A 27,251-nucleotide genomic window follows, 5' to 3' on the forward strand; every position below is an offset into this window, starting at 1 on the left:
GAGGGGAGTTGTCGCTCGTTGGCATCTTCCGCTCGTTCAGATGCTCCTTCTCCTGCTACTCCTCTTCAAGGATTCCGTCAGCAGTCTTTCTTGGAATCCGTTTCCAAGAGACAACAGTTTGCGAGCACGCACCCGACGGTGCAGAAGCTGAACGTCCTCCTGTCCAAGTTGCTGGTGCTGCAGTCCCTCCCTTTCCAAGTGGTGGACTCAGCACCTTTCAGAGAAATGATGGCTTGTGCCGAGCCGCGGTGGAGAGTGTCAAGCCGGCATTTCTTCGCCAAAAAGGCAGTGCCAGCCCTGCATTCACATGTAGAAGAGATGGTGGGCCAGTCTTTGAGCATGTCGGTCTCTGCCAAAGTGCACGGCAGCGCCGACGTGTGGAGCTGTAACTACGGTCAGGGACAGTACATGTCATTTACGGCCCACTGGGTGAACGTGGTGCCGGCACAGCCGCACCAGCAACTTGGACAGGTCACGCCGCTTTTGCCTCCACGTTTGCACGTCCTTGGTCCAGCAAAGATGTCTGCCTCTACCACCTCTTCTTCCGCCGTGTCCTCAGCCACCACCCCCGTGCCAAGTCCCATTACCCGACCGGCATATCACATGTGCAAGGCGCAACGGTGTCATGCTGTGCTGCACCTGGTATGCCTTGGCGAACGTAGTCACACAGGGGAGGAACTTCTCAGTGTAATGAACAGAGAAATCGACAGATGGCTGTCTCCACGCAAACTGAAAATCGGAACCATGTTGACCGACAACGGAAAGAACATAGTGTCTGCTCTGCGTCAAGGAAGGTTGTGCCATGCGCCATGCATGGCTCACGTGTTCAATCTGGTTGTCAAGCGGTTCCTAAAATCCACCATCCCACTGCAAGACATCCTTAAAATGTCACGTAAACTTTGCATGCATTTCAGCCATTCCTACACCGCAAAGCACACCCTCCTTGAGCTGCAGCGGCAGAACGGAATTCCACAGCATCGCCTGATCTGCGACGTTGCAACAAGGTGGAATTCAACCCTACATATGTTAGACCGCCTTTACGAACAGCGAAAGGCCATCACCGATTTCCTGATGTTACAAGCAGATAAAGGTACTCCCCTGTGTAACTTAGATGTCAGCCATTGGCAGCTCATGCGTGACACCTGCCGCTTGCTCAGGCCCTTTGAGGAGGCCACGCTATTCGTGAGTCGGCAGGACTATGGGATGAACGACGTCATTCCTCTGTTGCACGTCCTGGAACAAATGCTGTTAACAATGGCTGGTCAGGGTGCGGTAGACGTGGCGCACAGATCTCAACGCCACATGACCCCTGTGGGGGCAGGACAGGAAGAAGAGGAGGAGGTAGAGGAGGACATTGGTGCTCAGGAATTATTGAGTGAAATGGGTGGTTTTTCCACTCAGCGGACAGGAGTGGAGGAGCAGGAGCATCTGGTAGAGGAGGAGGAGGAGGAGACAGAGGACCCAGACGCACCGTGGCAGTATGCTGTGGAGATGGAGGCAGGGAGTCCCTCGCATTCCTTGGCACAAATGGCCCATAGCATGCTCGGTTGCTTGCGTAGCGACAGCCGAATAATAACCATCAGACAGAGGGATGACTTTTGGCTGTCCACCTTGTTGGACCCTCGCTACCGTTCAAAAATGGTGGCCTTTTTCACACCTGCTGAGAGGGAGGCCAAAATAAAGTACTATAAAAACCACCTATGTAGTCAGTTGGTCTCTGCCTTTCTGCGCCAACGTCCATCCTCAGACACTGTGGGCCCTGTGCGCTCGCGTTCCGCTGCCATGGCAGCAGGGGAGGGGTGGGGTGGTAGGAGCAGTGGCAGCTCCACCAGCAGCGGCTGCCTCAGTCTGCAGTCGATGATGAGTAGCTTTCTTCACCAGCGCAGTGAGGAAACTACTAACCAGCCGCAGCAGCAGCAGCATCAGGTGGACCTGGAGCAGGACCTCAAACAACAGGCTCGGGCCTACTTGGACAGCACCCTGCCAACCGAGGTAGACAATCCCCTTTACTACTGGGCAACGAAACTTGACCTTTGGCCCCAACTAGCTGAATTTGCCCATGAAAGGCTGTCATGCCCGGTCAGTAGCGTGGCATCGGAGCGCGTGTTTAGTGCGGCAGGAGGTATTGTAACTCCGCGGAGGACACGACTGTCCACCCAAAGTGTGGAGAGACTCACGTTTGTGAAAATGAATCAGGCGTGGATTAGTCTGGATTTCAAACCACCAGTTCCTGACACAACTGACTAAATCCGCCATGAATCATGCCCCAAACATGTTATTATTTTTAACATAGGCCTCTGTATGGACTTCAATTTAAGCTGCTTACGCTTCGCCACTCTGCCATGGGCCCCTGTACCGCCTCCTCTTGCTGCTGCCAGGTCCAGAGTGTGTCATGGGTCCCTGTACGGCCTCCCATTGCTGCTGACTTCATCGCCAGACTCTGCCATGTGCCACTTTCAGGTCTCCTTACACTGTTGGTGGGTTCCATTTTGTGATAGGGTGCTGTATGGCCTTCCATTGCTGCTGCCTCCACCGCCACCCTGCACCATGTGCCTCTGTCGTCTGCTCACGCTGCTGACGGCTTTCGCTTTTTAACCGAGGCCTGTGTTTGGCTTCCGAATACTGCTGCATCCACCGCCACCCTGCGCCATGTGTCTCTGTCGTCTGCTCACGCTGCTGACGGCTTCCGCTTTTTAACCTAGGCCTGTGTATGGCTTCAGAATAATGCTGCCTACACCGCCACCCTGCGCCATGTGCCTCTGTCGTCTGCTCACACTGCTGCCAGGTCCATACTGATTCATGGTCCCCTGTACCGGCTCCTCATGAACGTGGTTCAGCGGGTTTGCATCACTTAACGGCAAATCGTTGACAAACGCTGGGACGTTCAGTGTTGTGCGCATTAAGCCAGACACCAAAGGGCAGCACAGACCTGTTATTACTCGCTCAAGCATGGCTGAACAAAACCAGTCTCTACCACAAATTGGACCCAGACCTGCCCAGGGTCTCGTAAGTAGATTGCACGGAGGAGTAGAGTTCGTTATTGGAATTAACTGTGAGGGACTTTTAAACCTAGGCCTGTGTATGGCCTTCAATTGAAGCTGCTTCTGCTCCGCCACTCTGCCATTGGACTCTTGATAGTCGTCTCCCCACGCTGCTGCTGGGGGGACTTTTTAACATAGGCCTCTGTATGGCCTTCAATTTTAGCTGCTTACGCTCCGCCACTCTGCCATGGGCCCCTGTACCGCCTCCTCATGCTGCTGCCAGGCCCGTAATCTGCCATGGGCCCCCGTACCAACTCCTCATGCTGCTGCCAGGCCCGTAATCTGTCATGGGCCCCTGTACCGCCTCCTCATGCTGCTGCCAGGTCCAGAGTGTGTCATGGGTCCCTGTACGGCCTCCCATTGCTGCTGTCTCCATCGCCACACTCTGCCATGTGCCACTTTCAGGTCTCCTCACACTGCTGGTGGGTTCCATTTTGTCATAGGGTGCTGTATGGCCTCCCATTGCTGCTGCCTCCACCGCCACCCTGCGCCATGTGCCTGTCGTCTGCTCACGCTGCTGACGGCTTCCGCTTTTTAACCGAGGCCTGTGTTTGGCTTCCGAATACTGCTGCATCCACCGCCACCCTGCGCCATGTGCCTCTGTCGTCTGCTCACGCTGCTGACGGCTTCCGCTTTTTAACCTAGTCCTGTGTATGTCTTCCGAATACTGCTGCCTCCACCGCCACCCTGCGCCATGTGCCACTTTCAGGTCTCCTTACACTGTTGGTGGGTTCCATTTTGTGATAGGGTGCTGTATGGCCTTCCATTGCTGCTGCCTCCACCGCCACCCTGCGCCATGTGCCTCTGTCGTCTGCTCACGCTGCTGACGGCTTCCGCTTTTTAACCGAGGCCTGTGTTTGGCTTCCGAATACTGCTGCATCCACCGCCACCCTGCGCCATGTGTCTCTGTCGTCTGCTCACGCTGCTGACGGCTTCCGCTTTTTAACCTAGGCCTGTGTATGGCTTCCGAATACTGCTGCCTCCACCGCCACCCTTCGCCATGTGTCTCTGTCGTCTGCTCACGCTGCTGACGGCTTCCGCTTTTTAACCTAGGCCTGTGTATGGCTTCCGAATACTGCTGCCTCCACCGCCACCCTGCGCCATGTGCCTCTGTCGTCTGCTCACGCTGCTGACGGCTTCCGCTTTTTAACCGAGGCCCGTGTTTGGCTTCCGAATACTGCTGCATCCACCGCCCGCCCACTGCTGCTGCCAGGCCCGTAATCTGTCATGGGCCCCTGTACCGCCTCCTCATGCTGCTGCCAGGTCCAGAGTGTGTCATGGGTCCCTGTACGGCCTCCCATTGCTGCTGTCTCCATCGCCACACTCTGCCATGTGCCACTTTCAGGTCTCCTCACACTGCTGGTGGGTTCCATTTTGTCATAGGGTGCTGTATGGCCTCCCATTGCTGCTGCCTCCACCGCCACACTGTGGCTCCACACTCTGGTTTTGGCCCCGTGACTGCCCAAATGAGTGAAGTGTGCGGTGATTCTAAGATCGACGGCACTCATCTGCATGTCATACTGACTGACAGTATTATTTCTCTTCCCCAGCAGACTCCAAGGGCATTTAAATTAAAGGTACAGTGTTCTGCACTAATATAAAGGCTCTCTGAAGCCTAGAAACACCCTTTTTATAAGTTAAATTCGCAGCGAATATATTCGCCTCGAATCGAATTTATTCCGCGAATTCGGCGAATCAGCCGAATCGAATTTTTGAATAATTCGCTCATCTCTAGTTAAGACACTCACATCCACATTCATTAGATCCAATATCAGGTATAATTTCAATTCCCAAATCACACCTGAAATCGTGCACCCTGGATGCGACTTGGCATACGATTTGCATGACATGCGACTTGCAAATCGTATGCCAAGTCGCACCCTATTGTCTGCTATTAGATTTCCTGAGTGTTTTTCCAATTTATGAGAAATGCCGCATACTAGCAAAAGTGAATTGACATTTTCAGTATTGCATGCGAGATGTGGTCATGTGACTGCCTTAACTCATGCGATAATCTGGAATGAATTGTGCCCATAGGGCCAAGAAATATTGCCAATAGGGTTCCCTTTTACATCCCTGTTCAATGTTCTGTTGTATGCTGCACAGGTACACTTCACTGTGGCTTTCTTTCTGACTCTGATTTGTGGGGCCTGTATACCAAGGGTTAACGCAGGTGGGAAGAGAATTAATCAGGTGCAAACACTTTCTCTGACCAAATGAATGACAGTGGTGGGTGTGGCCTACCTTATATAAAGAGATGCAGTAGTGGCTGATTTTTGCCTTGTGCAGGCCACATTATTTTGTGCAAGTCCTTGTCTGTGGTGGTTTGGGGAGGAAGAGATATTGTGGTGAATTGCCCCAGGCCACACTTGAAAGGATTAAATGGAATATAACTGAATCCATTTTGTATACACTAATACAAGATGCTAGTGTAATATATGTATATGAGATGTGTGCACACTAACAAAACTGTCTATCTCAGCTTCATGTAGAAATGAGTGTTTTTGCAAACCCTTACAAAAAAGCAGATAAGGTTTACTCTCACTTCTGAAAAGTTTTAACCACAAATTGGGTGTTAGGTCAGATTAAAGCCATGGTCTGGGCTTTAGAAGAGATATGGTATGATAGATAAAGCAGAAGAGTGAAAATGCAAACCTCATACAAATAATTGTTGAGTTAAGGTAAAATAATGTACATGTATTTGATTGGATGGTCTGAGGGTGTGTTTGCCTAAAGACTACAGTATAATAACCCTGATGTTATGCCAATAAAACTGAAGTGTTTGCAATCGCAACTGAGGTGATTTGAGTGCATTCACTTTCCGAGATCTCGTAGCTGTGTCCAGGTGTGACCGTTGGTATCTTGAGGGGGCCCCCAAGGAACAGGAAAAAAACCACCTACCTACTTTCAACACTCATGCTGTGTTTTGATGTGGGCTGTAAATGTTTTGCATGTTCTTCCTTCTAAGGTGTGTTTGTGTGTTGTACAATGATTGTGTTTATTATCTTTGTATTGTAATCCTAACACATGTCAATTGCTCTGTTCTTCCAAGTTTGCTTTAGTTAGAATGAAATGCAGTTTTCAGACAAACATGATGAGAAATGTATGTGTGGGGATTTGGGGAGGTGGGAGGTGTTTTCATTTTGGCACATATGTATTTTTTATATTGATATTTTGATCTGCAGCTTGTTTTGTGGATAAGCCTAAGTGATTCATATTAACTGTTTCCTGCTGTGAAATGAAAGCACAGTTCATTAGAAGTATAGTCTTTTAGAGTGTAAGCTCTTATGAGCAGGACCGTTCTATTTTAGCAACATCAATCCTGCTTTTTTTTTTTCACCAAGATATTGAATGTACCTACTTGTTGCTGTCCAAATAAATGTGGAATATGTATTTGATCAATAAACATTTAAACTATGTATTTCTTGGGGGGATTATTTCACATTCTAGTTGAATGTAGCACAGTGGCTAAATGGTTAGCACTTCCACCTGGCAGTACTAGGGTCGTTGGTTCAAATCCCAACCATGGCACCTCCTGCCTAGAGTTTGCATTTTCTCCCTGTGCCTGTGTTTCCTCCGGGTACTCCCGTTTCCTCCTACACTCTAAAGACATGCTGGTAGGTTAATTGGATCCTGTCAAAAATGGCCCTAGTATATGTATGAATGTAAGTTAGGGACCTTAGATAGTACGCCCCTTGAGAGTTAGGGACTGATGTAAAGTGCTGCGTAAATTGACAGCGCTATATGCAAGTATGTCCAAACTAACAAACCAAAAGCCCCCTATTGCACCACAAGACCATGGTATGTACCAATGAATAGGTTGTGTTCAATGTCCAGCTACCTATTCTTTTTCTACAATCCTCTTAACCGTAATAAATTGGGCCAAGACAGCTGTTGAAGGAGGCACTAGAGCAGCTGTCTTACCAGAAATACGCCATGACGTTTGCGGAAGGATGTTTCCACACACCCGGAAGTGGTAGTGGGGAGTGTTAGTGGATGGGAGTGTAGTTAGGAGAGTTTAGTGGTAATTTGCAAGTCTATTTTTGAGCTCTGTGAATTGTTCTTTTGTAGAATTCCAGACCACATCTGGACATGGCGAGATCGCTGTTCTCCACCAAGGAGCTGATCCTCATTTGCCGGGGAAACATTACTAATAATTGTTGTATTTTCAGTTGAAAACATGTCCAATTTCTAGATCCATTGAGGTACATAGCAGAGGTTCAAGGTTCTTCCTAACTATACAGGTGGCACATACACAAGCATACACCCAGGGCCACTGTTAGATATTACGGGGCCTCGTACAGCATACCTGACAGCACCCCACCGCCAGAGAAAATATCCAAATTATATTTATGGTAAAAATACACTAAAAACATTATTAATGGACATAATCCAAACCATATTTCTGTGAAATCTAAATAATAAAACTGTACTGAGTTCATAAATAAAGCTGTGTGTGTAATTGAGGTAATTGTAATTGTGGCCTGTAGAGTGGGAATCAGTGGTTTGTTTTTGTGGCTATTGCCATTTGCAGGCAGGCTGCAGGTCATAATTTGACAAGCATATGGGTGCAGGTGCACAGCCCTGAACACAGACAGTGAGCATTCAGGGCCACTTCCCCATGCCTTCACACCTGTCAGATGACAACCTGTGTTCATACAGCTGCTGTGTCCCCATAGTGTAACAGGTGGCTCTAGCCACATGAACAACCCACTCATTCATGCTGTACAGGCCAGAGGATCTGTGTGAATGGGGCATTTTTTACTTTTTTTTTTCCTCAGCTCATTAATTTCAATGGGCTGCCTGATGTGTGGGAACATGCAAAAATACTGCAGGCATAATATTTTAAAAGTGTGTTGCACCTAACCGCACAGTAGTGTGGTGCCATGTGTTTTGGTGGCTGTGAAGGGGTCTGTTTTTAATAGACATGTGTAGGTGCAATTACGTTTTCATCATGGTACCTGCACATATCTGCAAAAGGCATTGCATTTCTTTGCTGTGCTGGAAAATGTGTGTTCTTGCATGCGTTTCTGCACCACCAATGGTGTGAACAAGTCCTAAGGGCCAGTCCACACTATAGAAAGTCTAGATGTGTTCCTGATGTGTTTTTGCATGCCCTTTTGGCATGCATGTTTAGTGTGTTCCAGTACATTTTGGATGCGTTTTGGACACGTTGCATTGCATTTTTGTATCCCTTCCAGTTAGTTTTTTCTACTTTCTTTTTATTCAATTTAATTAGGGACATGTGCGTTTTAGTACATTCAAGGGCATTTCAATGCGTTCCAGTACAGTTCTGTGCATAAACAATGCAACATGGTCAACTTTGTTTACAGCACCTGCAATGCACTGAAAATGCAAGTGCTGATGTGAATTATGAAATTGACAACCATATAACCTTCTTTGTGATGCCGAAAAAGCAACTGAAACACATGTAGTATGAACTGGCCCTAAAGATTATTAGAAGTAAGGGAACGGGACTTACCAGGAATTGTGAATTCAATCAGACTAGTGGTGAGATACAATCAGCAATCGTATAATAATGTGAGATCTGAGATGTAGATGATAGAAAATGAGCACTTTCAGATTGATCAGTAAATAAATAGTTAAAAAGAGTGGGGCGGTGATCCATAGATTTGCATATGGGACAGGTGATGATGGGGTGGGGGAGGGGGTCAAGTTGTATAAGGAGACAGATTTAAAAGAAGATAAAAAAAGTTACAATGAAATATACACAGCATGAAACTTGCACATTTCCAACTTTTCAGAAGAACAGGACGCAGGGAAGATTCATCCACTTTCTAGTCATTAGGCAAAATCATAATTGATTGATCAATATTCCTGGCACTGACACAACCCAGAAAATTGATCTCCATTTTTTTAACGTTCATAAATGTCAAGGAGTTTATAATCTAAGGGCAAAAACTCAGCCATGTACTAGGTCCAATTAACCTAACAGCATGTCTTTTGAATGTTGGCAGAAACACATCCATACAGGGAAAGCATGCAAATTGGGATGCAGCCATGACTGGGATTAGAACCCATGACCCAAGTGCTGTAAATTCTGAGCTCTAACCACTAAGCCACTGTGAGAGACACAGTTTGCGATACAATGTAGAAGTTACATTGTTTAAAAATGATAAAGCGAGCGCTGTTAAAATGATATAGACTAGTAAAATGGTATTACACAAGATAAATATAACCACAAACAGTAGTGCATGAACTCGTGAAAGGTCATCCACCCTTGTGACGAGTGTACTACACTATTAAGCACCTTTCTGGCTCCTGTGGCTGAGCTAATTCCTCCCCAGGACCATTTGGGCACCCACCCTGATGGATGGTTGGATGGCTGGAGCTGGATGACTAACTCATAGCTGCCAGCATACCGCTGCACCCCCAGATGTGTGATGTGTATAACCCATGCGCATTAATACTTTTGTTCTGGTGAGTGTAGACCAGTCCCAGGGGTGGTTGACCTTTCACGAGTTCATGCTCTACTGTCCGTCACGGATAAACCACACGTGCCATTCATAGGCACTCTCTGAGTTGGTACTCTCACACGAAGGACATTCCATTATTCAGGAATGATTATATGAACTTATTTTAGCACCATTTACCATTTTACATCATTATTGCAATTATTTGCACTTTTTGGTTTTTACATGCGTTCATTATTGATCACATGCATTTATAGCGCTGCACTATGACTTTAACATAGAAGAGTTACATGATTAAAGAGAAGGAAGCTATATCATTATATTGGGAACTTAGAACTAGACATTCCAAATTATTTGAGATATAAGTGTGAAAATGTTTAACATCTGAAAATAGAACGTATGACATTCATTAGTAAATGCATTAGTTGTCTGATCATTTTGGAGAAACAGCAAATTAAAAAAAGAAAAAAATTATAATATAGGTGTATTTTTTATTTTACATTCTAAGTATTCTCATATGCAAACAGGAAAACACCAAGGGTACAAAGCCCGCGCTTGTGCGCCATCTAGCGAACATATCCGGTATTGCACCTAAAAATGTGCCAGACGTGATTCCACATTTACTAACAGGAAAGTAGATGCTTGTCAATGAGATTGCTAGATGCCTCTCAGAAGACTGACAGGTCTTAATTGATTTAATTGAGTCTGCCTGAATGTCAAGAGTCTGCTGGTAGACTCAATTCTTAGTAAATCAGGGCCTATGTGCCACCTCGCATGCGATCATACTTTGAAGTTTAAGGTGGAGTCCACTGCGGGTTTTCGGGACGACAATGGCAGAGGTGGTTCTGGACCGGATTTTGTGCTCCATTGATGACCACCAACAGGTGGTATAAATAAGGCAGGAATGGAGCAAGGAGCTGCTTGTGGCCTGGGACTCAGAGAGCCATTCTGAGAGAGCTGTGCATGAAGGTGTGTGTTATACCAACTAGAAAAAGGTTTGCTTATTATTTTGTTTTGGGTGACAGGGAGAAGCCCTGCACCTGTGAGCGATGAAAAATCCTATGTTTAGTTAGTGCCTGGATGGCAAGGGTTTATTTTGCTGTTTTGTTTGTTTTGATATTTTTGCAAACCTTGAATAAAACTGGCAACCAGTCAGATTTTGAAGAAAGCCTGCTGTGCGGTCTACCTTTTTTCCCAGGGAAGGTGATCCCCCACCTGAGCTAACCCCACTATATATTATTATTATTATTATTAATATTTTGAATATGGCCAAAGTTGTAATATTTCAAATATACAGCCAGGTCCATAAATATTGGGACATCGACACAATTCTAACATTTTTGGCTCTATACACCACCACAATGGATTTGAAATGAAACGAACAAGATGTGCTTTAACTGCAGACTGTCAGCTTTAATTTGGGGGTATTTACATCCAAATCAGGTGAACGGTGTAGGAATTACAACAGTTTGCATATGTGCCTCCCACTTGTTAAGGGACCAAAAGTAATGGGACAATTGGCTTCTCAGCTGTTCCATGGCCAGGTGTGTGTTATTCCCTCATTATCCCAATTACAATGAGCAGATAAAAGGTCCAGAGTTCATTTCAAGTGTGCTATTTGCATTTGGAGTCTGTTGCTGTCAACTCTCAAGATGAGATCCAAAGAGATGTCACTATCAGTCAAGCAGGCCATCATTAGGCTGAAAAAACAAAACAAACCCATCAGAGAGATAGCAAAAACATTAGGCGTGGCCAAAACAACTGTTTGGAACATTCTTAAAAAGAAGGAATTCACCGGTGAGCTCAGCAACACCAAAAGACCCGGAAGACCACGGAAAACAACTGTGGTGGATGACCGAAGAATTCTTTCCCTCGTGAAGAAAACACCCTTCACAACAGTTGGCCAGATCAAGAACACTCTCCAGGAGGTAGGTGTATGTGTGTCAAAGTCAACAATCAAGAGAAGACTTCACCAGAGTGAATACAGAGGGTTCACCACAAGATGTAAACCATTGGTGAGCCTCAAAAACAGGAAGGCCAGATTAGAGTTTGCCAAACGACATCTAAAAAAGCCTTCACAGTTCTGGAACAACATTCTATGGACAGATGAGACCAAGATCAACTTGTACCAGAGTGATGGGAAGAGAAGAGTATGGAGAAGGAAAGGAACTGCTCATGATCCTAAGCATACCACCTCATCAGTGAAGCATGGTGGTGGTAATGTCATGGCGTGAGCATGTATGGCTGCCAATGGAACTGGTTCTCTTGTATTTATTGATGATGTGACTGCTGACAAAAGCAGCAGGATGAATTCTGAAGTGTTTCGGGCAATATTATCTGCTCATATTCAGCCAAATGCTTCAGAACTCATTGGACGCCGCTACACAGTGCAGATGGACAATGACCCAAAGCATACTGCAAAAGCAACCAAAGATTTTTTTAAGGTAAAGAAGTGGAATGTTATGCAATGGCCAAGTCAATCACCTGACCTGATACCGACTGATCATGCATTTCACTTGCTGAAGACAAAACTGATGGGAAAATGCCCCAAAACAAGCAGGAACTGAAGACAGTTGCAGTAGAGGCCTGGCAGAGCATCACCAGGGATGAAACCCAGCATCTGGTGATGTCTATGCATTCCATGCTTCAGGCTGTAATTGACTGCAAAGGATTTGCAACCAAGTATTAAAAAGTGAAAGTTTGATTTATGATTATTATTCTGTCCCATTACTTTTGGTCCCTTAACAAGTGGGAGGCACATATGCAAACTGTTATAATTCCTACACCGTTTATCTGATTTGGATGTAAATACCCTCAAATTAAAGCTGACAGTCTGCAGTTAAATCAGATCTTGTTTGTTTCATTTCAAATCCATTGTGGTGGTGTATAGAGCCAAAAATGTTAGAATTGTGTCGATGTCCCAATATTTATGGACCTGACTGTATGTAAATATACTTGGGAAGAATATTTTTAAAATATATTTTTATTCCATATGGGGAATGCTGGGACCCCCTTCTCTCATAATAAGAATACATTATCTCCCCCTCACTGGGCAAACACTTATCAGTTCCTAGAAACAGAGAAAAAAAATGTAAGCTTGCTTTAAGAGTATTCCCCCAGAGCTTCAACAAAATGGCTGCCAGTCTCCTGAACATCCACATCACTATAGCAACCAGTCAGCAGCTGGGTGGCCAGAATGCAGAAGCTGTACACTGAAAGCAGCTGGATTTTCCAGTGTTGCCTAGTAACAAGGATTCTCCTTCCCAGCTGTTTACCAGAGCAAACACTAGAGGACGCATCTGCTTAGAACTGTAGCAACCATTATCCTGTAGAGCAGTCCTAAATTGTTTTCAGAATTATACAGCAGAAAAAAAAAAAAAAAATCAAATATATATTCTTGTATATGACTGTATTCTTTGTCTCATTTTTAATATTTATGGCACTAGAAATCTATTTTAGAGTAGACAAGGTACCGGTCAAGTATGAGGCAACCATTTTGTTGTAGCCCTAAATGTAGCCCATTTGTAGTTAAGTGAGAATTCTGTGAGGCTGGAGAGTGTGTGCCCAGTGATAGAAGGTAATAATGTCTTCTTATTATGAGAGAAGGGGGTCCCGGCACTCTGTGTGGTCTGGATGGGAGTGGGATCATGTAACTGAGGGATCAGGTCATAAGCCGTAAAATGCACACAGCTGGGATTTTTTTTTCAATATTGGGCTTTGTTTTATTGGGTCATTCCACGGATATTCTTTCAGTTTGCATATTTTTAATTCAGACTTTGCTTTTTCATTCATTTTTTATGTTTTTCACAACAGGGACCTTTTTTTCAAACAACATTGCAACTAATTGGGAACAGTAACACAGTGGAAGGTGATTCTGGGTTCCTTCTAGAACATCCATTGGGGAAAAAAAAGTGGAACAGTCCTCCCCCTGGCTCAGCAATAGGTCATTTATATATATACATATATATATATATATATATATATATATATACATATTATATTTATATTTTATATCTTACTATTTTTCATATTTTTGGGTTCTCAGGCAGCCAAAACATCTCTAAACAGATCCCCTGATTCAAGATGGAGAGGGAGCGAAGCCAAGCGACTGAGAGGATAATAAACCTCACCCTCGAGGTTGTCTACTTGCTGACTGGAGAGGTGAGGATTCTGGGAGGTCACATGACATCACTGTTATCTCTATTAATAAAACACAGACCTGACCGGAGAGGTAAGGAGGATTCTGGGAGATTATTATTATTATACAGTATTTATATAGCGCCAAAAGTTTGCTCAGCGCTGTACATTAGAATGGGAGACAATACATGAGACAGTACAATAACAATACAATACACGAGGGGTTCGAGGGCCCAGCTCCTTGGAGCTTACAATATAGGAGGGAGGGGATAGTGGTACAGGAGGAAATGGCTGTGGGGGATGAAGTGGTAGAAGGAGTGGAGGAGATTGGCAGTTAGGTGAAGGCGGGGTAGACTTCCCTGAAGAGATGGGTTTTCAGGGTACACCTAAATGTGAGGGTTGGTAACAGTCTGATGGATTGGGGTAGTGAGTTCCAGAGGATGGGGGAAGTCCTGGAACTGGGCATGGGAGGAGAAGACCAGGGAGCTAGAGAGTAGGAGGTCTTGTGAGGAGCAAAGAGTACGTGTTTGGTGGTATTTGGATATCAGGTCGGTGATGTAGTTTGGGGCAGTATTATGGATAGCTTTGTATGTCAATGTTAGCAGTTTGAATTTTATGCGTTGGGCAATCGGAAGCCAGCGGAGGGAATGACAGAGGGGGGTGGTGGATATGGAGCTGTTGGTGAGGTGGATGAGTCTGGCCGCAGAGTTCAGGATAGACTGAAGCGGGGATAGTCTGTGATGAGGTAAGCCGGTGAGGAGGGAGTTACAATAGTCAAGTCGTGATATGATAAGGGAGTGAATGAGTTGCTTAGTAGTTTCTGGGGTTAGGAACGAACGTATTTTGGAGATGTTGCGGAGGTAGAGCCTGCATGAATTTGCCAGCGATTGGACATGGGGCAGGAAGGACAGATTGGAGTCTAGAGTGACATCTACAACTTTGGCTTGCGGGGTGGGACTGATGGTGGTGTTGTTGGTCGTGATGGAGAGGTTGGGGGGGGGGGGGCGCAGGCTGGGGGGAAAACTAGGAGCTCGGTTTTGGAAAGGTTTAATTTGAGGAAGTGGAGTGACATCCAATCTGATATGTCGTGCAGTAGGCAAGTGATTCGGGCGGAGACTGAAGGGGTGAGGTGAGGGGTAGAGAGATTTGTGTATCATCGGCGTAGAGATGGTAATTGAAGCCGTGGGAGTGTATCAGCTGGCCAAGGGAGGAGGTGTAGATGGAGAAGAGAATGGGCCCGAGGACAGAGCCTTGAGGGACCCCAACAGAGAGGGGGAGGTGGCAGCATTATAGGTAACACTGAACGAGCGCTGTGATAGATAGGAGAGAGTGGAGTCTCTGAGGCCAAGACAGTGTAGTTTGTTTTTGAGGAGGGGGTGGTTAATCGTGTTGAAAGCCACGGAGAGGTCAAGGAGTAGGAGCACTGAGTAGTGGCCATTGGCTTTGGCGGTTAGCAGTTCATTGGTGATTTTGAGTAGGGTGGTTTTGGTGGAGTGTAGGGGATAGAAGCCAGACTGTAGGGGATCAAGGAGATTGTTGTCGCTGAGGTGGGAGCTTAGGCGATTATAGACTAAGAGCTCGAGGAGTTTGGATGTAAATGGCAGCAGGGAGATGGGTCTAAGGTTGTTCAGGTCGGTGGGATCCAGGAAAGGTTTTTTAAGTATGGGAATGATGTGCGCATGCTTTAGAGGGGAGGGGAATGCACCAGTAGAGAGGGAGAGATTGAAGATGTGCGTGAGGGAGCATAGGATGGAGGAGGAGGGTGACCGTAGGAGCTGAGGGGACAGGGTCAAGGGGGCAGGTGGTGAGGCGGGCTTCAAGGAAGACCTTAGTGACCTCTTCAGTGGTAGCAAGGTCGAAGGAGTGGAGTGTTGAGGGGGTTTTAGTGTGAGGGATGTTAGGTGGGGTAGAGGTCTGGACAGTTGCGAGGTCAGAGGAGAGGAGTGTTGAGGGGGTTTTCATGTGAGGGAGGCTAGGTGGGGTGGAAGTCTGAGCAGTGGCGATGTCCCTACGAATTGCGTCGATCTTGTTTTGGAAGTGGTTAGCAATCTCGTGGTTGGTGAGTGAGATACAGGGTGGGGGTGGGGGGGGGGGGGAGAGAGTAGAGAGTTAAAAGTAGAGAAGAGCCGGCGAGGACTGGAGGAGAGGGTATTGATGAGGGTTACAAAGTAGGCTTGTTTGTCAGCGTGGAGGGAGGAGGTGTAGGTGAGGAAGGCAGATTTATATTGATTGAACGCTTGTTGGGATCTGGTTTTGCACCATAATCGCTCTAGCACACCTGCGTCGTTTAAGATTTTTGGTATGGTCATTCTGCCAGGGTTGAAGCGGTCGGGGTCTAATGCTTCGTGTGGTTAGGGGTGCTAAGGAGTCTAGGGCGTCTGACAGTGAGTTGTTATAAGCAGTAGTAACCAGGTCAGGCCAGGACAGTGGAAGCATACTGTCATAAAGTCGGTCAGCTGCAGAGTGGAGAGGGGCAGGGTTCAAGTTGCGGAGGTTTCGGCTAGATCAGATGACATCACTCTTATCTCTATTAATAAAACACAGACCTAACCGGAGAGGTGAGGAGGATCCTGGGAGGTCACATGACATCACTCATCTCTATTAATAAAACACAGATCTAATTGCATAGATGAAGTGTAGTGTAATGGCAATAATTTGAATGAAGTGTGAATGTTTGCTCTAGTTGGGATGGTAACATATCCTGGTGTTTTGGCCTTTAATATAGAATTATATAGCTTTCAAGTTATCTGATGGTTTGGTGGCTTCCAACTTGATGAAGGCGCAAAGCCCTGTTATAGATCCTCCATCTCACTACCTGAGAAAATGCAAAAGTATTGAAGAAGTCACCAGCGAGATCATTGAGCTGCTGACGGGACAGGTGAGCCGGGAATTCTGGGACATTCTCCAGTAACAGACAAGGGATGTGTCTGGATGGTGACTGTATCATTGTATGTCAGGTTCCTATGAAGTGTCAGGATGTCACTGTATCTTACTGCATGGAAGAAGGGAAGTATTTAGAAGGACACAAGGATCTCTACAAGGACGTCATGATGGAGAACCGGCCACCCCTCACATCACTGGGTAAGAGGAGACTTTCATTTCTTGTATTGAGGATCCACCTAGATACACACATCCTCTGATATAAAGAAATAGAAACAATGCGAGAATTAACAAAGAGTGGTGCAGGCATAAAGCCCGCACCGCTCTTCTAAACTCCATAGAAACCCCTTTGGTAATCGGGAATGATCTGCTCCCTGTTCTGTTACATAGATACTTACATAGTTAGTCTGGCTGAAAAAAGACAAAAGTCCATCCAGTTCAACCAAAAAAAAAAAGTTATAATCCTATACCCATTTTTAAATATATATATTTTTTAAATAAATTCTTCAGATTTTGTTTAACATATAAAAAGTCATTTTAACATATATTTTTCCATATATTTGTAAATGCATTCCAAAAATGTAGATTTGTAATTTTAAAGACATACAGTATATTTGAAAGTGTATTTTAAAAAGTATTTTTCATACATTTTGTAATGTGTGTGTGTGTGTGTGTGTGTGTATATATATAAATTTATTGAAATATATTTTGAAATATATTGAATATGGCCAAAATTGTAGTATTTTCAAATATATGTCAATATATTTGGGAAGAATATTTTTCAAATATATTTCAAATATATTTTTCATCCATGTGGGTCTGTCTGGACTGGATGGTGCCACCTCAAAAAATCATATATCTCATAACTTAAGAAAGAGGGAAATCTTGGGGTAGAGATAGAGAGTGGGAGTTATTTTTCAGACTTCCAGATGTTTGTGGCTGTGTGCTAGGGCTAGATGCAACATCCCAAGTAAACCAATTAGGAGCAATGTCCTGCCCAAGGAAAGGTACTAACCTGCTCAGATGCCAAGTTGATCCATCCTTCAGCCTATAGATTATTGGCCCCAACCTACTGTGGATTTGTTCAGGGTTAGATAGACTGGGGCTAAGCTTTGACTTGGTTGGTGGCTTCCTTATCCTCACCCACTGGCCAGGAATGAGGGTAGTTACCTTGGTGTTAATTTTTGCATCATTCTAAGTTTTTGCTTTGACCTCGAACCTCCCCGTACTAATTTGCAGGTTTAAGGATTCTGATACTTTATTTGTTGGTTTCAAACTTATGAGTAGGATTCGTAGATCATGACCAGACATCAGGTTTGCAGACGATTCCCCAGTGGTGCTATGAGGAGCTGAACTGTAGTGCTGTAGAACAGTAGTTATTGCTTCGCTGCCGATGAGTCCCTCATGCAGATATGTCTTTGGGCAAATTTTAAATATCCGGTCAAAATGCTCTACACCTCCTTTGGCCTCTGAATGGTATTGTGGTGTTAGAATGTGCTTTATTTCCTTTGATTTAAGGAAGGTCTCAAACTCTTTTGAAATAAACTGTGGATCTTTTTCGGTAATAATTTCCAGTAGTAGTCTCCATCTTGAGAACCATCCCTCCAAGGCAGTGGTGAGAGCTTTAGTGGTCATGACTTCTCCTCTAGCCACCTCTGGCCATTTCAAGTACAAATCAGTATCTTTGATGCTTCGGTGCTACTGAAATTTGGCCACATACATCCATTGTGTTTGTATTCCATTGACCTTTTGGGAAATGTCTGACTAGTAATAGAGCATAGTTACATAGTTAGTCTGGCTGAAAAAAGACAAAAGTCCATCCAGTAGAAAAAAAAAAGTTATAATCCTATACTCACAGTTGATCCAGAGGAAGCCAAAAAAACCAGCAAAGCATGATCCAATTTGCTCCTGCAGGGGAAAAAAATTCCTTCCTGATCCCCCGAGAGGCAATTGGATATTCCCTGGATCAACTTTACCTATAAATGTTAGTATCCAGTTATATTCTGTGTATCCAAAAAAGAATCCAGGACTTTTTTAAAGCAATCCTCTGAGCTGGCCAGAACCAACTATTGAGGGAGTCTATTCCACATTTTCACAGCTCTTCCCTTTCCGTATTCCGTCTGCTACAGGCATGGCACAGAAAGCATTTTGGCTGGAGGTGCATGCTTCAGATTTCTCTGCCTGTCCCTGCCCTCTGCTTCTGAGACAGGAAAAGAGAGGATTGTTAACACCACGGGCTCTGCAAGCAGAGAGAGGGATGTGAGCTGTCTGCAGACAGGGAGAATGTCACCGGCACACTGAGGATCACCAATATGGGTCCAAAAGTTTTAATGAATGATCACATAGTTACAGCAAAGCAACGTTTTGGAGTCTCGCAGAACCCCTTCATCAGGCATATGACCATCTCATGTAGACAGTCCACATCTCATATGTCAAGTCCAACCTGTTGGGGATCTGCGCCAGTTTTCTGTATTGAAAACTGCCGCCTTCCCTTTGTTAACAAGGCACGGACCCTGTGTCAGTTTCTCTTTCACTCTGAAATACAAACTGGTACGAGTGGCACAGATAGACCAGAAACAGTTCTATCTGCTTAGTTAATGTGACACATGACATTACAATAGCACAGGAAGCTTAGTTAATTCCCTGAATGTTTTCATTCAGTGTGTGTGTTTCCTACAGATGGATCCAGTAATGGGAACCCACCAGAGAGATGTCCCCGTCCTCTGTATTCCCGGGACTCCACACAGGAACAACTTAAGGTACCACCAGCTGATCAGGTAATTGGAGACCAAAACATTTCAAATAATTTATTTATACCAAACCCATAAAACACTACCCCCATTACAGCAACTGGAAAGTGTCACCCTGCCCCATTGGCTTAGGACGTTGGGGTGTCAAACTGGCGGCCCTCCAGCTGTTGCGAAACTACAAGTCCTATCATGTATCAGCCTTTGGGAGTCATGCTTGTAACTGTCAATCTTGCAATGCCTCATGGGACTTATAGTTTGGCAACAGCTGGAGGGCTGCCAGTTTGACACCTGTGGCTTAGGGAATAAAACTTAGGTGCTGCCGCCTTTGTGCTTTGCTTCATACTTATTACAACACATTTGGAGCAGAGCTTCTAAGTGCTGAATTTTATTGTTCCTACTAGACCAAGGTGGGAGGACACCTAAATGTTCAGTGCAAGAGTAGAACTTGTTATGACTTGCATTCCTTAACAAATCTGGTAAAAACCTGTCTTCCTAAATATTCAGTCCCTACCGTGTAATCATTATTATGCTAAAACTGCTTTTACTTTCAATGGAACTCTAAGTAAAGAATTCAGTTTTATTCTTGTTTAGGTTACACTGGAGGTAAACCAGATTGATTGTAAAGCAAAAGTTAAAGAGGAAGCGGAAGAGCCATATGTGAAGGGTGATGAGTCTTGGAAGGAGGAGGAAGGTCCTCCAGAGATCAGCACAGGTGAGGAATAACCACTAAATCCAGAGAAGAGTCCCAGATCCTCCTTGTTCAGTCACTACAATAATCTCTTCTTCTCCTCCCTCCTCTGTCAGTAGACAGTAATGGGGGGACAGTATGTGACCATTTGGGGGGGCAGGAGCCATCAGCCTATGTCCGACTCCAACTCTCCTTCTCACGTCATTGAGACGTGACCGGTCTCCCCACACACACACACTCTAAGGTCTCTCAGTACAGGGGGCTTCACTCTCCTCTTTATTCACAGCTACCAGAGGTACTCAGATAGATGTCAAAGCTGATGAAGAGGAAGAAGTACATGTGAGGATTAAAGAGGAGGAGATCCCTCCAGAGATCAGTACAGGTGAGGAATAAACACTAAATCCAGAGAAGAGTCCTAGATCCTCCTTGTTCAGTCATTACAACCATCTCTTCTTCTCCCCCCCTCCTCTGTCAGTAGACAGTAATGGGGGGACAGTATGTGCCCAGTTGGGGGGGGGGGTCAGGAGCCATTAGACTCCGGCTCTCCTCCTCACATCATGTCAGTCTCCCCCCCCCCCCCCACACACACTCTCTCTGGGGTCTCTTATACATCTCAGCCCAGAGGGTTTCACTTTATTCACAGACCACGGAGACACCAGAGTCACTTAGAGAAATGCCAAAGCTGAGGAGGAGGAAGGTAATAGAATAAGGGGGAGATGGTATGTACCCAATGGAGAATTCAGGAGCCACCTGCCTCAGCTATACTAATAAGATGTATAGAAGCTACAAGTCAGTCTGGGTGGAGATTTTTCAGGGCTTTTTTGCCCCCATCTGAGGGCGCTTCGGCACCCAACGCTACATCATGGGGAAATGTAGAGCAAGTCACATGCTCCCTCATACATGCATGGGATTTCACACATCCCTGGTAAGCCAGTAGTAGATCTGGGGGAGCCCAGGGAAGATAAGTAAATATTTTTAAGGGTCCCTGCAAAAAGTTTACCTGTTTCCTACACAGATATATTGCACCTTGATTGAAGCTATTTGATTAAACAGGGGTCTCGTTTATATTTAGTAAAGAGAGCATACTTTTGCCTTCCCATGTAAAGCTGTATACTGTACAAATTTTCAAACTGGCATGACCGATTGTGGGGTGCATTTCTCTCACATGCCCCATCTCCAGCAATTTTTTTTTAATCCAGAGACTTTAAAAATTACAAAAATAGAACAGAAACAAGCCACCTAAAATGACACAAATAGCTGGTGTCATTGTCATATCTCCGACTCACTTATACAAGTGTGGATCCATAAACCCAAGAAAATGCATGCCAAACAATATGGTAGTGTGACAAGGGCACTCCTACCTGAAAAAAGAAGGTTACTAAATGATCCACGCGGAGTAATATGGATTCAAAAAATCCAGGCAATACTTTATTTGATCACATAGATCATAAGGAGGTTAAACATGAGCACGGTGAACATGTCAAACAAAATAAAATCATGTTAAAAAGCACTTGGCGTCTTCATTATAGGGTCATCTTAGCAAGTAGAGCACCATATAAGGCAATATAGAGTAATGGTGAGGTAGTTTCGCCTAGATTTCCATGGATTTCCAGCTTATATTGGAGTAAGCCATGTATTCAGCAGATATGTTCCCAATATATGTCAGGAGCCTCCTGGTATATGGAAGCTGGAATACAAAAATACACAATGTGTATAAGAAAATGTAAGAGCTGAATCGCATCCAAGCCTCACCAAGCCTCCCTCTACAGTAATTCGTGGACACTTCTATTACCTTCTCAGTTATGAGACTGTCATACCGACTTCTCAAATGTAGGGACTTCCTGGGTAGCCACCCCAAGTGAAACAAGGTCCACAGTACCAGATGATTCTTAGGATATATATAAAAAGATAAGTGTATATATCACAGGCATCAAGTAACCCCTGAAAATAAGAACCACAATATGAGTATATTACCATCAATAAAGATCAAGAAGACTCCCATCGACTTGAAATAGGATCAGGTCCTTGATGCTTGTTTAGAGATGTACAAGGGGGTGGGAAGCCAGGTAGTCACAATACGTAAATTCCAGACACATATAGTGTATATATAGCAGGCCGTGTGTACCTGAGTCTATATACCCAATGAAGGGTTTCCAAAGATTACTCAATCTGAGAAAATTGAAGCGGTTTCATTAGGATATGGCTATGTCACAGCATACAGTGCCAAAAAATAGGATAGCGTGTATATATATATATATATATATATATTATCCTCCAAAGAGGATTTCCAAAAAATTCCCCAAGTATGCAGGGTAAATTAGGCCCGTATAACATGCCTTCTTAACTCCATAAATGCTCTATAAATCTAAACAGCTGTAAGCTTAAATAACTTGCCACCGGTGGAAGGTATATTCCCCTGGGGGATTGCCGTTTGCGAGCCGCTGTAATAGTAGCCTTATGGTAGTTTTTCAGAGGGCCTCGTGCCTTCCTAGCAAGGAGCTGTGACACCGCCGTTCCTTCCCACCTCGTGGGCGCCGCACCCTGTGAAGACGCCGAGCGTAGTGACGTCAATACGTTGACGCGTTTCGTCCGCCAATCACCGCAGACTTCGTCAGAACTGGGAGGGGACTTCAGTCCTTTGCCTTATATGGTGCACTAATTGCATACCAAAGAATCTCCACCTCGCCATCTTGTGTTGAAAGAGTATCACTACATTTGAAATATCCAAAGTGAATTAAAACACATATATTAAATTTAAATTGACTGCTGGCAATAGCAAGGGGAGACCATATTACTGTAAATCAGATCATCTTTGAAGAGGATACTGGAAAGAACTTATTATTATAATAATTATTATTCAAAGAGGGAGACATCCAGACAGGGTTCAATTTCCTAATTTTAATATTGATCTAATTGTTATAGGAGTTTAATGTATAGTGGGAATAAGGAGAATCGCATAGTTAGATTCATACTTTCTCCAGATAAACCAATATTTCATTCCCATATATAGTGCCCCAGTACAGGTTATAACTCAAGCTATATTAAAGGTTCCAAGAAATTCAATTCAAAAAAACTCCAAAATTGAGTTCTGTGTTTAGACCATATGGGACAAGTGCACCCAGGGTATAAATCCAGAATTTTTCTTTTTGTAGGAGGACTTTTTCAAAGTCCCCCCGACAAGCTGAAATATTCAGCAGGAAAATCCCTTTCACTTTCAAACCTTCTGTTTTACCCCCGTGTACTTCTTTGAAGTGTTGTGCCAGTGGGTTCTCTTTCTCTCCCTTTCTTACATTCCTATTTTCATTTCTGATATCTCTCAGATGTTCACCAATCCTAGTCCTGAGGTTCCTTTTTGTTTTTCCTATATACATCTTCTTGCATGGACATTCTATCATGTATATTATTCTACTACTGGAGCAATTAATAAAGCTTCGTATCTGGAATGCCTTAGATTTATCATTGTTGTAGAACTGATTAGACTTATGTACAAATGGACAAATTTGGCAGTGGCCACATGGGAACATACCACATAGGCCAGTCCTCCTAGTTAACCAATTTCTTTGTGGTGCCCTCTGAAACTCTGATTGTACTAATATATCATTTAAGTTCCGAGCCCTTTTCGCTACCATTTGGTGGCTCTCCCCTACCACTCTTGCTATCTGTGGATTTTGAGTTAGTAAGCACCAATGAGAGTCCAGGGCCTTCTTAACTTCGCCCCATTGTTGTCCAAATTTAGTTATGAATCTTACCGGTTGATTTGCCGAATTCGCCCCTGCCTTTGATTTTGATTTATTTATAAGCTCCTCTCTTGTTCTACCAAGGGCTCTTCTTTTTGCTCTTCTTAGGGTTCTATGTGAATAACCTCTTTCCCTAAACCTCTTGTAGAGCTGAATAGATTCATTTCTATATTCAGCTTCTTCTGTACAGTTCCTTTTTATTCTCTGAAACTGACCAATGGGTATTCCCTGTTTTAAACTTTTTGGATGATAGCTATTAGCATGTAAAAGTGTATTGGCCGCTGTTTCCTTTCTAAACGTTTTGGTGACTAATTTATTTCCGTAGATAGAAATTGATAGATCCAAAAATGTTATTACCTCTCTATCTACTGTGTAAGTAAGTTTGATATTCCTATCATTCTCGTTTAGGAATTCCATGTATTTTTTTAGCTCATCTATACCTCCATCCCAAACCATCAGGACATCATCAATGTATCGCAACCATGTTATTGCATGTTGCTTATAGGGAGTGGAGGGATATACCAACTCCTCTTCCCATAACCCTAGATGTAAACATGCAAATGCCGGGGCCCAGGGTGCTCCCATGGAGGTACCACATATTTGCTGATAGAAGGAACCCAGGAACTGAAAACAGTTATGGGTCAGCATAAACTCCAACAGGTCCAATATAAATTCATTTTGAGTCTCCATTTCAGGGAAGTATGTCTCCAGAAAATGGGCCACAGCTCTCCGTCCCCAGACGTGTGAATAGAGGTATATAATGATTCCACATCAATGCCCACCAGAAATGCACCCTTGGGTACTTTTACATTTAGAATCTTTTTCAATACATCTCCCGTATCCCTCACATAGGATCTGAGTTCCAAGACAAGATCCTTAATTAAATCGTCTACAAATTTACCTATTGGTTCCAACGGACCACCGATAGCCGATACTATAGGACGTCCCGGTGGTTGAGTAGGGTTTTTATGTATTTTTGGAATTACATAAAAGGTGGGGATGATAATTACATAAAAGGTGGGGATGATAATTCTGTTAAATCCAGAATTTTTCTTTTTCAGGTAGGAGTGCCCTTGTCACACTACCATATTGTTTGACTTTAAAAATTAGTTTAGCAACTCCAGTTTCCTCTGATTCTTATTTCCTCTAGATGGACAATACAAAAGGTATGACAAGGAACAATGTGCTGGAAACAGCTCTTCAGGAAAAAAAAATGTAGCCCCAGATGTCCATCCAACACCTCCCGGTGCAGATCCATCAAACAATTCCTGTACACGTGTGGAATGTTTTACTGAGCATTCACCTCCCATCACCCATCACAGAAAGGCTGACACCTTCTCATGTTCTGAGTTTGGTCCACGTTTTACCCAGAAAGAACAACCTGTTTTTCTCCAGGAGAGCCCCTCATCAGAGAAGCCATATTCGTGTCCTGAATGTGGGAAATATTTTTCCTGGAAATCATCTCTCATCACGCATGAAAAAATTCACAAAGGGGAGAAGCCGTTCATCTGTTCTGAGTGTGGAAAATGTTTCCCTTGGAGGGCCTTCCTCCTCAAGCACCAGAAAACTCACTTGGCCGAGAAACCCTTCCCGTGTTCAGAGTGTGGCAAGAGTTTTTCTGAAATATTTCTTCTCCTGAGACATCAAAAAACCCACACAGGCGACAAACCCTTCGCCTGTTCCGAATGCGGGAAATGTTTTTCCCAGAAATCAGATTTCGAGAGACATCTGAGAACCCACACTGGGGAGAGGCCGTATTTATGCTCTGAATGCAATAAGAGTTTTTCTCAGAAGGAGCAGCTTATTACCCATCAGAGAATTCACACGGGATTAATGCCCTATTTGTGTTCTGAGTGCGGGAAATGTTTTTCGTTGAAAGCCCGTCTCGTCATACATCAGCGAACTCACACTGGGGAGAGTCCATATTCGTGTTCGGTGTGTGGGAAAGGTTTTAAAAACAAGTCGAATCTGTGTAGACACGAGAAGGTCCATACTGGTGATCGTCCACATTTATGTTCCGAATGCGGGAAATGCTTTAGTGATAAATCAGATTTGATAAGACATGAGAGAGTCCACACAGGGGCTCAGCCGTATTCCTGTTCTGAATGTGGGAAGCGGTTCTCCTATAAGTCTACCCTGGTGTCACATCTCAATATCCACAGGATTAAAAAGGCTCCTACATCAGAAACGAACATCTAAAAATGGGTATGCCTTTTTGTTTTCACGGTTTTATTAAACCTGCCCTCCTATAGAACAACCTATCCACTCAAGTTGAAGATTCCCTACCAAAGCTATGCAACGTCCTACAGTGGTCTCAAGAAACTTCGGGTTTTAAGTCAATCGTACGCCTAAGAAAAATTGTGCAAATTTTCATACAGGAAGCCATTTAACAGACTGAACAATCTTTTAGCATGTTTTCCAAGCTGTTGAAATCTTGAAGTTCAAACCTTTTAACCTCTTCCATTAGTTCCACCGTCTACCAATGTTGAGCTTACCATCCATCCACAGTTACAGAGGCCCTGGATATTCTAGTGCCCTTTTGGGGGGGGCAGCACTATGTCATAGAAATTAGTATGGCTCCCCAAGCAGACTAGAATTCCCAAATGGGGCGAGTTACTAAAGGCATACTTTATTAGGTCCACCTGTTCAGTTGCTTGGTAACACAAATTGCTAATTTGCCAATTACGTGGCAGCAACTTTTTAGGCTTCTAGGCGTGGTGAAGATGACTTATGGTAAGAAAATCAACCAATCGGTCATCCAACGACCGATCGGCGTTCGTTGGTTAGACAAAATCGTGCCCCACATTAACCAATCGAAAAAAATTGTTCGGCAAGCAATACGTAGTGTTGATGTCCTCCATACAAGTGTAAGTGATGCAATGTGCATGTGACCTTGTAGCCACACCCTTCCACCCAGAATGAGCATTCAACTCCCTGCTGGCAAGAATGAGTGATTGGACATATATCCTTTGAATTAATGGGATTTATGGATCCGTGGACATAAACATCCGAGTCATCTTCTGTTTCCGCTCATGCGTTATAGTACTTGATAGATTTTTTTTTTTTTTTTTTTTTTGCAGGTGACCGTCAAACCACCGCATAGGAAATCGGTCATTTGCATGCAAAACGACAAACTTTTTCACTGTTGTTCAACCAGATTTTTTCATTCACAATATTGTTATTGGTTATAACATCCTGCTTATCAACGAAGAGAAAATCGGTCGCTCATTTGATCAACTAAATTTTTTGTACAATTTTCTTACCATGTATTCCTGGCTTTACTGAAGTTCAAACCGAGCATCAGAATGGGGAAGAAAGGAGATTTCAGTTATTTGAACGTGGCATGGTTGTTGGTGCCAGACGAGCATTTAGGAAAAACTGCTGATCTACTGGGGTTTTCACCTACAGCCATCTCTAGGGTTTACAGAGAATGGTCCGAAAAAGAGAAAATATCCAGTGAGTGGCAGTTGTGTGGAGGAAAATGACTTGTTGATGTCAGAGGAGAATGGGCAGACTGGTTGCTGTGACATTCGGTTGATAGTGGTCAGAATTTGGCATAAACAACATGAAAGCATGGATCCATC

General features: G+C 44.3%; 1 protein-coding gene and 1 long non-coding RNA gene across 2 annotated transcripts; one reads left to right on the top strand and one right to left on the bottom strand.

The window, feature by feature from the left end:
- The first annotated feature begins 13,008 nt into the window (after positions 1-13,008).
- Positions 13,009-26,925, top strand: LOC149466268 (uncharacterized). The gene is made up of 8 exons (XM_089672933.1): positions 13,009-13,052; positions 13,521-13,636; positions 16,338-16,490; positions 16,570-16,693; positions 19,172-19,269; positions 19,834-19,954; positions 20,217-20,312; positions 24,818-26,925. Exons 2-8 carry the CDS (start codon positions 13,559-13,561, stop codon positions 25,864-25,866), a joined length of 1,719 nt encoding a protein of 572 aa, XP_089529059.1. The 5' UTR covers positions 13,009-13,052; positions 13,521-13,558; the 3' UTR covers positions 25,867-26,925.
- LOC149466269 (uncharacterized) lies at positions 21,337-22,694 on the bottom strand. Its single transcript, XR_016312165.1, has 2 exons — positions 21,723-22,694; positions 21,337-21,617 (listed from the first exon to the last, which is right to left on the bottom strand). It is a non-coding gene; the product is annotated as an uncharacterized LOC149466269 (long non-coding RNA).
- Positions 26,926-27,251: the final 326 nt, after the last annotated feature.

This window comes from Staurois parvus, unplaced genomic scaffold, assembly GCF_062004578.1.
Source record: "Staurois parvus isolate SC_StPar_1 unplaced genomic scaffold, SC_StPar_1.0 ptg000132l, whole genome shotgun sequence".
NCBI classification, from domain to species: domain Eukaryota; kingdom Metazoa; phylum Chordata; class Amphibia; order Anura; family Ranidae; genus Staurois; species Staurois parvus.